Here is a 13,044-nt window from a genome sequence, read left to right as displayed (position 1 = left end):
ACTCTTCCAAATGTTCCAAATTTTCTGAGAAAATTTTCTAGCAATACTTTTACAATTCCTTTTTTTGTTTTGCAATGCTATATATTGTGAAATTTATCCATGGAATGATCATAAAAGCAGGAGCCTTCTGTTTCTTTTTAGTTCACAGCCATCCCCCATTAAAAAAAAAAAAAAAAAAAACCAAACCAAAAAAAACCCCAACATAAACCATCCTTGACCCCCCCCCCCCAATTATAATAGATATGTTGATATAAGTATATATCTGTATTTCTCTCTCTGTTTTCAAGATGTGAAAGAAAAACAATCAAGATCCTCAAAAACACTCAACACAAATCATGGTCTTTCTAACCTTTGCCTTTCTGCCCCCTTTTGAAATTCTCCCCTAATAAATGGCCAAGGAGCTAGTATGTAGTGTTCTTCTCTGTGGAGTAGCTGGCATGTGTAATACTTCACCTTGTTTTACAAGTGGTGTGGATTGCTGTAAAGACTGATGCTTTCCCTTTTCTTGTGCTCTCTTAACAGCAAGCTCTCCTTTGCCAGTTCAAGAGCACATTTAGCTGTAGAACAGATCTTGATTGAGTGTGTTTACTTGCTTCACAAAAATCCATTTGCTAGAAGGTCAGACCTTCCATTTATATGTAAAAGAAGCAAGTGTATGAAAATTGTTCAATCAAAAGTGGTGTGAGCACCATAAACGTCAGCTTAAAGACTATAAAATAAATCTTGTGTTTCAACTGTATTAATGTAACTATATTCTTGCCTTGTTTCTAAAATTGTGACCTAGAGAATACTGACTAGGTTTTTTTTCTGAAGTTATAGGAAGCACTGAAATGATTCTGTCCTATTTTGTACAGCATTACAAATAAATGAGGGATGTTCATCTTTATGCAGTTGCAGGGGCTCTAAAATACTATTGTTAGTTACTGTAGCTGCCTAAGGGTGAAAGTTACTATCTGCTTTTTTGAACAAGTAGTTAGAGCCATGCAGGCCTTTGAATTGTGCATTTGGAATATTTTTCTAGTGTTCTGTTACAGAAAATGGATTACTGGGTTTTTTTGTGTTTTCATATGAGTTTTTTCTGCAGGTCTGCAAAAGATGACTTTGTATCCATAGTTGGAAAATGTCAAGGTACGGCAAACTCTTCATTATTACTTAGCGTCATCATTGTTATTCATATGTTTGATAAATGGTGGTGTTGGTTTACTTTAATGGTAGTTATAGAACTTCTTAAAATCATTGGAAAGAATCTCTTAATGGTTTTGCTTCTTGACTAGCTCCATTACCGTCTCTCTGCAACTTCTTTCTATGATGAATATATGAAACCTGAATCTGAAATGAAATGATAGTTAGAATTAATGGCTCTGGAAGACATATGTGGTTTTTCTTTTTTTACCCTCCTCTGAGATAAGCCTGTAATGCTGATGGGCCCCCTGCATTTTTTTCATGCAATTGACTTTTTGTTCTGCTGGAGGGATTATATTTATGTTTTGCATTTATTAATAATTTTATTCATTTTTCATAGTGCCAAAGGATCCTAACCCTCAGTGGAGGAGAGTGGCATGGAGTCATGATTGTACATTACTTGCTTATGCTGAAAGCAGTGGAACAGTCAGAGTGTTTGACCTGATGGGCAGTGAGCTTTTGGTCATTTCACCGGTATGTGCTCTCTTGGGTTAAAAACGAATATAGTAGAACTTTTTTTAAGGATCATGGATAATTTCCACTCTTTGACCTTTTTTAAATCATGGCTTAGTTTGCTATAAATGCTTACACTATGAATACCATGCAGAAATGGACCATAAAAAGTTCCATTATAATACATCCGTGATATTATCAACAAGAGTCATGTATAGCCCTTAAAACAGCATAAAAGGGTATGTTTCACATGTGTCCTGAATTGTGATAGATCTGTAGGTGCATCAGACAGTGAAAGTATGGAATCACCGCAGTTTGTAGTAATAGATGACAAATCTGCACTTCATATGCAGAGTCAAATTGTAAATCAAGAAATGTTTCTGCCAGAGTACTTTGCTTGGTATTAATATTGGATAATTGCTGTTGACAGGCCCCACACAATATATTTTCTATTTTGTATGTTCAGTGGTTGTATTGAACTGGTTTGTGAAGGGGGCTCAAGTGTATTTCCTCAGTATAATGTTTTTGCAAACTTTATAATAGTATGATTTCTTTAAAATCAAGATAAAAGAAAATGTATTTAGTTTGTAATTGAAACTTTAATTTTTTAATACAATATAGTTAATTTTACTTTCTAATTGTTTCAATAACAAAGACACTTTTTTTAAAATCCCCTTTCTCTCCCAATGTCTGCCTCATTTCTGGGTAAAGACAGCAAGTTTTCCAGGCGATCTGAGTTACGCTATTGCTGGATTGATCTTTCTAGAATACAAAGCAAGTGCCCAGTGGTCAGCTGAACTCCTTGTTGTTAACTACCGTGGAGAACTGAGAAGTTACCTTGTAAGGTATGCATAAATTTTGACTTGCTTTGGGATGGCACAGTAAACTTCAAAGGAATTCTTTCTATTCTTTAAAGAAGATAAATCTGAACTAACGCATGTATATTTTTTTCCTGGCATACTTAGTGTTGGAACAAATCAAAGCTTTCAAGAAAGTCATAGTTTCAGCTTTAGCAGCCACTACGATCATGGGATAACAACTGTCATTTATCATCCTGGTCACAGGTAAGCGTTCTGTTTGCTACCTGACATTGGTATGTAAATGATGAACAAAAAGTGGCAAAATAAGCATTGAAGTGTGTTGGATAGGGAGGGGGAGAAAAATCTATTCTAAAATTGCTAATTAGGGTATCAATAATAACAAGTCATGTCTCTTTCTGCTATGAAAGAGGAACCTTAGTTCATCTCACTTGACTTTCATTATTCCATTAGTAAAGTTACGTCTTTTTCTGTTTGAGTACCTTGTGTAAGCAACATGCACTTTTTAGAATGTCAGGAATAGCTTCTAAAGAGGTTTCTGAATGTGGCGAAAGATAGGTAAAGGTTGAAGTATAAATTTAGTTGTTTTTTTTTTTTTTGTTTTGTTTTGTTTTGGGTTTTTTTGTGGTTTTTTTTTGGTTTAGATTTTTTTTTTTGTTTGTTTGTTTTTTTTTTTTTTTGTTTTTTTGGTTTTTTTTTGTTTTTTTTTGGTGAGGTTTTTGTTGTTGTTTTTTTGTTTGTTTTCCTATCTGGAATTTATTGCTGGACTTATTGACAAGCCCATTTTCCCTAGTGTTCTCAGTGGAACTGCCAGGCTCTGGTATTTGGAGTTGTCTTGTGATGTGTTTTCTCTGTTAGTAATCTTTGACTACAGAAACTGGACTTGAAATGTTGACTGACTGCCTGCTTGGTCTTGAACCCAATGTAACTGAAATAGGTCCTGGTTAGCCTATTACATTTACCCTATGCTAAAAATGGGTCTACTTTTTTAATATCAATTTGTTATGTACCAAGATAAATTCAGCAACTCTTTCTATTTCTCTTCAATTGTGGGAACTAAACTTTGTTTTATATATTTTTCTTGTATTAAATCTGCTAGGATTGAATCATTTAGTGCAATGTTATATCATTGTATTGTTTTAAATGGAAATTAGGCTTGGCTATAAAATGCCAGAAGAAACCCACTGTGGAAAAAACTTCTCATTCTTCAGTATTAAGTGAGCTTGTCATAGCTATTTTAGGAAAACAAATTATTATTAATGAGATGTAATGTTCTTCTAGGTAATTATTTTGAGAGATTAATTTTGTATATGGCTTTTTCTTTTCATCCAATTAATATTTAGTGATTTCACATAATTAATACTCAGTATACTAAACTTACAGTTTTGAGGTAATAGTTGTGAGTTATGGAGCTTTGGTAGCACTACAGGACCAGACAGCAGAACCAGCCCATTGTTTCCTTTCATCAGAGGAGGGTTAATGGTTGTAGAATTTCCTGCTATGTGCAGCCTGTTAAGTGGCTTGACACTTAAAAGAGTGCACAATTGGATGGAAAACAAAAGAACCAGTGTTTTGCTCCTGATGGATGCAAGTCTTTTCTGTTTTGAATTTAGTCTGTGGTAGAAAGCTTGTAAACTTGACATTGGAGAATTCTAAATTTGCAGGTAGAGTCTCTTGCTGAAATTTTCTTATTATCCCAAAAACCCTAGAAAGGCTTGAACACAAGTACTTCAAAGTTGTGCATTAAAGAAAATTGTTGATACACCTCGAAGTTTTAATTTTCAATAATGTATTTGATCACCTAAGACAAGTTCAACTTGTTCATTTTGTGCTTTCTTGCATTTCATTTAATCTCAGGTGGTGAAATTATACTGATCTCTCTTCATTGCTTGTAAGGCTTGACTTACTGCCTTACTGTATTACTGCGTATTTGCTCATGACCTATTATAATGCAATAAAGTAGCAGTTAAGAACTTAATTTACTTAATTTTTTCAACTAGATGTATGATAATTGCAAAGAGAATATGTCAGTAGGGAATGTTTCTGAATCTGTAGGAAAACTTGAAGGTATAACTTGGGGAAAAAAAATCCAATAATGACTTTTACTGTTTTTGAAAAGTATTATATACCTTAATTTAGATACCTAATGTCGGTGTTCTTGTGTGATCCTGCTTTCATCTAGGATGGAATTTATGGTGTATTTTAGTTGACAAAACTTAAATGTCTGCTTCAGTCTGCTTCAGTGCTTCAGTTTACAAAGTGCTCTTTGCAAACTCAAATCCAAGGTTCAACAGCTGCTTGTTTTGGTTATCTTAATCTGGAACTGAATGTGACATTTCTGGGTTATCTGCAATTGCTGCAGAAAATGTTTGATATTAAAGTATAAAGTTTGCAATGAAGGGCTTGTGATGAAGGAGGTAGAGGATTTCAGATTTATTTAAAATATTTGTACCAAAATTGCTAAGTAAAGAAGGGCATAGCAAGTTTTTCTTGGATACCTCAACTGAGCTTGTTCTTGAGACTGGTGGTACACTGGTTATCTTCAGCCCAACTTTGTATAAGCCTGGGGAGTGGAGTATAGTTGAGGTACTGCCAGAGCAGCCAGTTTTTGAGACTGGAGGAACCCTTGGAGATCATCTAATCCATTCCCCTTCACCTCAGGGTCAGCTAGAGGAGGTTACTTGGAGCCATGTCACTACAAGTCCAAAACCTGCACATCTGTGTCCTCCTGTAGGAGCATGGTCTGTGTCAAGGCCTCTGAGGTGCTAGGGAGCTGCTCCAGAGGGTGCTGGAGACTGAGCCTGGCAGCACATCACTGTGATTTTTTAGAACATACACAAAGACAGGTTCTGGCCATCTTTTTCTTCAGAATGCTGCACTCTAGGCCTGGCATTTACATAGGGCTTCTTCCAAGTTTTGTTGAAAGGGTTCCTGACCCCTGCTAATCAGGCGTCCATCTGGAACAAAAGCTCAAAGCATCCTTTGATTAGGAACAGCTGGCAAACTTTGCTAAAAGCTTCTAAAGCATGCTGGCTAGCTCTTCCTGTCAATGACAGGCATTGTGAACTTCCTCAAAGGCTTCCCAGGAATCCTCTGATGGTGTCGGGAGTCCTCAGATGGTCCTAGAAGTATGTAGATGTTTAAGGCCTTCCTGCAGTTGTGCCTTTTTTTGTAGATACTTTCTTTACCTTTTGATGAGTGATTCATTACAATGATGCTTCCAAGCAAAGTTAGACACCTATTCTCAAAGTTTCATCAAAGTAGTCATCAGTTAAATACAGAAGTGCTTGTTAATAAGGTGAAAGGGCTTCAAGAGCAAATACTGTGATAGAGTTTAGTGGTGATCAGCAATAATTATAAGATTTACATAAAAGTTTTTAAAATGCCACCTAAGGTGTGCAACAAAAATATTACATGCACTGTATACATGCAATATATAATTGGTACAGTGGCTTTAGAAAACAGAATTGACAAAGCTTAATGTGTTCAGTTCTTCAGTGAAAGAGAAGTAGCTTTTGTACCACATCTGAATAAATGGGAATCTGATGCTTAAACTGAATGATCGGAACTTGTTATATGCTTAAGCAGTAATTTTTTATCATTTTTGAGGGTAAGAGGGAGACTCAGACTTGTGGCCAGACTTATTTTATTCTAGATGTTGGGCATTATGACTTACCTGGAAAGCTAGAGATGAGAATAAATAGGTATACATGCTACAGATAACAAATGTTACTTGAATGATGTTGAAGTTTGTTTAGATTTCAGGGTATTTATTCACAGACAAAGTTTATTGGGGCTGTTAAGTGTCTTCGTATATTTAGCCTTTTGTTACTCTAAGCAAACTGCTATAGACTTAAAATTAAAAAATATGTGGGAGTATATGAAATCATAATGCATCTTCATATATTTTACAGACTTCTCCTTGTAGGAGGCTGTGAAACAGATGAAGATGGAGTATCTAAAGCTGCTGGTTGTGGAATATCTGCTTGGAGAATCCTGTCAGGCTCTCCCCATTACAAACAGGTCACTAGTTATGAAGATGATGTTAGAACAGTAAGTTTGTCTCCTCATTTTACTGGATGAATATTGTCACTGGAAGCTCATTAAGTATCTCTTTATGAAAGATGAATTTAATGTGATTTTTTTTTGCTATTTTCTAAGCTATGATACATATGTCTAAACAATTATCTTTTCCCCTACAGCATCTGTCTGTTTTTGCTTTTTCTGTAGTATGATTTGAACTTTAAGTCCTTAATTATCACTTGTGGTTTTAAAACCAAAAACAAGAAGAAAGAAGTCTGTAAATTTCCAAGCTACAATATTTTTTTCTCTTAGTTGTACATTGGGATATGTTACTTGCCTTTGTTGGAAAAAAGTTACAGTTTGTTCTTCTATTACTTCAGAACAAAAGGCAGGACACCTGAAATAAATACTTCAGTTCAATTCTGGCTCTTGATTTCTTTTGGTTCTAGTAGAAGTAAATGTTGGTAATAGCTTGGTTATACTGAAATAAATTTGAGTATTCCAGAATAAATTCCAGTGTTTACTCTTATATAGATACTGCTTAGCATTACAAGCAAGTTGTTAATTTAATTGCAAATGAGGAGTGCTTTTGTGTGACATGTTATATAGCTACTGAAATCAACAGAATTATACAAGCTAGATTTTATTATGCTTGCATTATTTTAAAGTAGGCAGTCTTAAGGAAGTTTAAAAATAGTAACATCATAGAATATGCTGAATTGGAAGAGACCCACAAAGATCATCGAGTCCAGCTTCTAGCTTTGCACAGGACACTCTGAGTCACACCATGTGCCCAACAGCATTGTCCAAACCCTTCTTGAGCTCTGTCAGGCTGGTGCTGTGACCACTTCCCTGGGGAGCCTGTTCCAGTACCCAACCACCCTCTGGGTGAAGAAATTTTTCCTGATATCCAACCTAAACCTCCCCTGATACTTCAGGCTATTCCCTCTGGTCCTGTCACTGTCACCACACACCAGAGATCAGTGTCTGTCCTTCCTCTTCCCCTCATAAGGAAGCTGTAACTGCAGTGAGGTGTCTCCTCAGTCTCCTCTTCTCCAGGCTGAACAGGCCAAGTGACCTCAGTCACTCACACGGCTTCCCCTCAGGGCCCTTCACCTTCCTCATGGCCTTCTTTGGGCACTCTGATGGCTTAACCTCTGTTGTATATTGTAGCCCTGCTGACTCATTCGATTCGCTGTCGGCCAGGACCCCCAGGTCCCTTTCTGCAGTGCTGCTCTCCAGCCTCTCATTCCCCAGTCTGTGCACACAGCCAGTGTTGCCCCAGATACAGAGTCCGGCACTTGGCCTTGTTAAACTTCATATGGTGGGTGATTGCCCATTTCTCTAATTTGTCAGGGTCTTTCTGCAGAACCTCTAAAGAATCTTGTGGAGTTGTTTTAGTATTTTAAATATAACTTAATTTTTGGTGCATGAAAGAGTGTATGAGATTGTTTTTCATTGTATAATTTGTTTCTGTTCTTACAGGCACAGAGAAGAGGATTATTAAGGATTATGAATTTAAGATTTTACAGCAGGCGAGGAACAGAACAGGTATTAAGATCTAGGTTTACCTTAGAAATGTATTTTACTAACATAATTGTCCATTAATGACTACCTGAGAGACTGACTGAAAGTAGGTTTTAATTTATGCAACTTAGGAATTAACATTCTATTAAATGAAGGAAAAAGCTTTTGCATTAAATTGAGTATCTTGCCACTTATTTGGCTTTCTTAAAAATCCCATTAGTTCATTTGCTGAAGCTTGAATCATTGGGTTCAGGAACACGTCTAGAGATGTAAAGTTCAATATTAAATGTAAACCCTTATTCAAAAAAGAAGGTATAAGGAGCCACTTAATTATTTGAATGAATGTGATAATCAGGCCATGTTAGATGTGTTATGTATTCTACAAGAAGAAAGTGGACTGTGATGATGTTTCTCAAGTATATGCCCAAGAGATACAGAATAAGAACAAAACTCAGCCTTCTGCACTATACCTATCCCACTGGAAAATAACAAAAAAACCTCAGCCCACAATTTTCACACCGTGTGGGGAAGAAAAAAAGTGGATACAAACAAATAATTTATGACTTAAGTAGGGCAGACACAAGGACGTTATTTTTATAGTCTGAGATACTATGGAAACATTTTGCTCAGTAGCTTCAGAAGTTTATTATCGGTCAGACATCTTTTCCCAGCATACATACGAACCTAATAAAACTGCTGATCAGAACCAACTTGTTCTTAACAAACTCTGGGTATGGACCTTGTGTTTTCCTCTGCTGTGAATGAGTGTTAAACCTTGAATGTTGTGCTGAGGAGTAGGTGTGTGCTTTCTGTATTTCTGAGGTGTTGTACATGGTGCTTGTGGCTTTCTTCTACATGCCTTAGGAACTTCCTATGCAGTAATGCACTTCCTTTTCTTATCTTTTGTCTGCTCATCATGTGTAGCCTTGGTTTGATTCCTTTTTCTATCCCCCTTTCCCTTCTTGTAAAAAAATTTGTTTTCCCTTCTTTTGCTTTACAAGGAAACAACAGTAAAGAATCTGTCTACCACCTTCACTCTGTGTCCTCCTGAGAGGAAAAATGGCTGATCTGAGTTGGAAATTACCTTAATAGATTTTTGGGAAGTTTTAGGTGGCTGGCACTTGCCAGTACTAAATTAATGAAGAAATATGGAAACTTACTTATCCTTGAATGTTTTGATCCAATTTCAGAGATTATGGCTTAAATATATAAGGTATAGTTTTTATTCCTAGTGTGAAATTAACATCATGCTTAAAATGTGATAGACACAGCAGCTAGAGGACTTGTATATTAGAACTGGCTACACTGGGATTTGATTCTTAGTGTTGTTAAATGACACTTAAAAATGTGAAGTGCCAGCCTGCTGAGTTTCTCAACATCTTTTGCTGTTCCCTTAAGCTGATGAGCTGTTTACAGGGGCAGCATTGCCTGCTTTGGCAAAGGACTGATTAATTTCTATAGATAACAGGGCTTAGGTGATAAATTTGAGTGTGCTATTGTACACCCAATGTTTAAATCTCACAGCCAGAGAATTATTACTGACTGCTGAGTAAACATTTACCTCCTTTGAAGATCTGTGATGTATACCACTGATCAGTTATCTGAACAGGTTGTGTATTTTACCTCTATGTTTCTAGGTCTTTAACAGTCTTTTGTTCTTTGTCCGTTGTGCATGCAAATTGACTTGTAAAGAGAGAAATGCCATTAGAAGGCATGCACAGTTCCTGGGCAGATTACAGTTGAAAGTGCAGTACTGCAGCTGCCTAAGAATATAGTCAGAGAATATTATTTTTTTCTAATATAAATAATTCTTATTTTTTTTTTTAAAGAAACCCTTAATGCTCTTTTCAATTAAAGACACATTTTAGGCATGGATTTAAGGACTACTCTCACCAGCTGCAAACCACTGTACAAGAGCAAATAGATTCCTTGATTATCATTGCTTCTATGGCATACCTAGAACTTAAAAAGGCTAAGAAATAAAATTTAAAAAAATAATAAAAAAACTCCCAAGTCCAAACAATCACCCTGTCTTGCAGAGAATATTTTTATCTTCAAATAATACCTACCAGTAACATTCTGTAGAAGTGCCATTAAAACTTCTTAATTGATGGATGTCAACTAACCTTTCTGTGCTTCATTTATGTTGGGGTATTTTTTAAGAGGCGAAGTGCTGGCCTAAAAATTGGTTAACTGCAAACTTGGAAATTTTAAACTGTGAATCTTTATTAAAAGGTTTTTTAAATTGAACTAACAGAATGGCATTTCATTAACAATATACTTTTTGGGAATCTATATCCTGCTGTCTTTCAGGGAAATTGAGACACTTTAAGAAATGAATGGTCTGTCTGAAAATGCAGAATTTTGTTGGGAGAGGGGTGAATAAATGTAAGACGTATTTTCAGAAATTGTCATTCATTGCCAGTGTCACTAAACTTGACTTTAAAATTTAAGTGTGTATTTAGAGTGTCTTGTGGAAATGGAGTACAGATCCAGTTGTAAATGTGTAGGATTTCATGAATCCTTAAGAAGGTATTTTGTTAGAAGTATATTTTGTCTCTTAAGGTATCCAGAGCTGAAGGAAATCTTAATCCAGGAGAATTTTTTTAGCCTTAATGAAGTTAATGTACAAATGTTGAATTATTTTATCTGTATGGACTTAATCTGATGATCGCTATGTTACTACTTGGTCTGTTGTCGCTCAAGAGGTTCTTGGATTCTGATTCAGTATCCTGAAAGAACAACAGATCTCTTATGTCTCCAAGTTCCCTTAATGTCTGTATTTTCTGTATCCCTTTTTTTGTTTTCCTTTAATTTAAGAATTTGATTTGTAGTAATGCCCACCTATAAGCTTCCTTCCTGGGAGGAAGAGCTGTAGTGAGCTGTGGTTTGGTAATAGTCTTCTTTGGATGGACCAGAGAGCCAGGATAGTAGAAAACTGAGGCTGTTGAATGTTTTTGCTGTACAGAGAACAACCTGCAGTTTTCCCTCCAAGCAGCTCTGCATTGCTGTCAAGGTATTCTCTTAGGAATGCTGCATTTCCAGGTTTTATTTGCCATATAACAACGTGATACAGAAGTTTACATTCCTAAAGATTTGTTCATGCTAAGATAGTGCTCTTCCTTTATGCAGGTTGTTTTTATTCTTCCACGTCACAACTGATCTCTTACTTTTCCTTTTAGAATAAGGGGGTTTTTGTTTGGTTTTAATTTAAGGCATGTTAACTTTTCAGAGTGCAAGATTGTACAATTTTTTGTTTCCCTAAAATAGAAAAACAAATACATATTTGAGGAATTTTTTGGGCTGTTCCATGGTGTATATCTTTACTATGTTTGTTTGTTTATTTTCTTGGATATCATGTTCGGCAGGATGGAGTTTTCAAGATGAATCTTTCTCCTGATGGAGCTCTTTTGGCAGCTATTCATTTCTCAGGAAAACTGACAATCTGGTCTATTCCATCTCTCAGACAACAAGGAGAATGGGACCAAACTGCTCAGGTAAGAAGAAGAATGTACATGTTTAGAGACTTGAATTATATGTCTTACTCCTCTGGAATTGTGTTTTTGTAGGAGATGAGAGGAGTTTGGGTAATGGTGTGTTGGCTACATACTACCTTCCCATTCAGCTCCATGTTTTTCAAGAGTCCTATACTTATATTTATTATAATCTTTCTATGTTTTACCCATAAACTGTAAACTTGAAAAATTAAGAAAAAGAACTAATTATGTTGCTATGAATTTTTCATGAGGCGTTTTGGTGCCAAATAGGTAAAACTGTTCGAATCAGACTACGAGGCCATTAGACTGAAAAGCAGTTATAAAAGAGAAGTAGAGGCTAACATGGTTAAATTTGTTTCAATGATTGAAACCAAATTCTGAATGTCTTAGTATAATCTGTTCCTCCCTCAAAATTTACCATACCTGTTTCCAGATTACGCTGTAGAATATTTTCTTAATCAATTTGCTGTTAAGTCCAATGCTTTCTACAGGAATTATCTGAAAAACTAAGTAGAGGAACTTACGTTAGAAATTGCTCAGACACTGGCAAACTTTTATGTGACTTGTGTCAATTTAAACACTAGGAATTTAAAGCTAATTAGTTTTCAAAGAAAATAAACAACTTTATTTTAATGACAAAATGCATTCTGAAAAGTGAAAAATCTGAAATGATGCACACTAGTATGTGAAGTGTTCTGATTTTCCTCCCAATAATTTCTTGACTAATAAATAAAGAAAGGCTTTTCACTTGGAGTACTGTGTGTTATGTTCTAAACCTGCAAGACATAAACCAATATCAGTTCCAAACAGGGTAAACAGATAGGATCGAAATGTAATTTCAAGCTGACTTAGAAAAGCATTTTTAAACAGCAACCAAAACAAACAAAAAAACTCAAAAGAAATTCTGCTTTAGTGTTGGGATAAGTGTTGTGTGTCAATATATGCATATCTATTTATTTTTAATATACACTTTAGACAAAGTTTGCTCAAGGATGCTTACATCCTTGAGCAAGTGAGTTGTATTTTTTGTTTGTTTTTAGCAATAATGAATATGTATTCTGAAGGAGCATTTGGGCCTTCATAATTCAGTGAGGGTGATATAAAGGAATATTTAGTGCTTGACTGTTCCCAAAATTTTTTTTATGGGTGCAACTGGTGTCCAATTATAATGTGTATTTTCATAATATGTGTGAAATTAACTTGGCCTCATGTTTACTTTTAATTAGTAGACTCTCCTCTGTCTACTGAAAAATCAAGTCTGAAAAACACCTTCTGCTTGATCCTAATGTGCTTCAGTTATTTCAGCTTCCTGTACTTCCACTGTGTTGCACTTGGGGGCAGGATTTCTGCCAGTGCTAAATCACGTTTAAAATAACAGCATTGCAACATAATTCTAAACCTTGAAGTGCATCAATTAATAATGCTGCTGCTTTTCTTGCACTAGTCTTGAAAGGGGCTTTATAATTATGAAAATAGCTGGGGAAAATAGTTACAGAACTGTGCTAGACTGTCACACAGGACCACTACACAGACTTGTTTGGAGA

The 13,044-nt window shown here is 35.7% G+C and overlaps 1 protein-coding gene across 2 annotated transcripts in view; it reads left to right on the top strand.

Moving 5' to 3' along the window:
* The window catches only part of NBAS (NBAS subunit of NRZ tethering complex), a 157,861-nt gene that overhangs the window by 8,141 nt on the left and 136,676 nt on the right, over positions 1 to 13,044 (top strand). For both annotated transcript variants that reach the window (XM_053973135.1, XM_053973136.1), the window contains exons 6-12: positions 1,085 to 1,128; positions 1,523 to 1,656; positions 2,347 to 2,480; positions 2,601 to 2,699; positions 6,368 to 6,506; positions 7,962 to 8,027; positions 11,372 to 11,500. In XM_053973135.1, coding sequence (XP_053829110.1) covers positions 1,085 to 1,128; positions 1,523 to 1,656; positions 2,347 to 2,480; positions 2,601 to 2,699; positions 6,368 to 6,506; positions 7,962 to 8,027; positions 11,372 to 11,500 — 745 coding nt within the window. The remainder of the gene's footprint in view (positions 1 to 1,084; positions 1,129 to 1,522; positions 1,657 to 2,346; positions 2,481 to 2,600; positions 2,700 to 6,367; positions 6,507 to 7,961; positions 8,028 to 11,371; positions 11,501 to 13,044) is intronic.

The sequence above is a fragment of the Vidua macroura genome, chromosome 3 (assembly GCF_024509145.1).
Source record: "Vidua macroura isolate BioBank_ID:100142 chromosome 3, ASM2450914v1, whole genome shotgun sequence".
Classification (NCBI taxonomy): Eukaryota; Metazoa; Chordata; class Aves; order Passeriformes; family Viduidae; genus Vidua; species Vidua macroura.
This window is presented reverse-complemented; position numbering and strand designations above follow the sequence as displayed.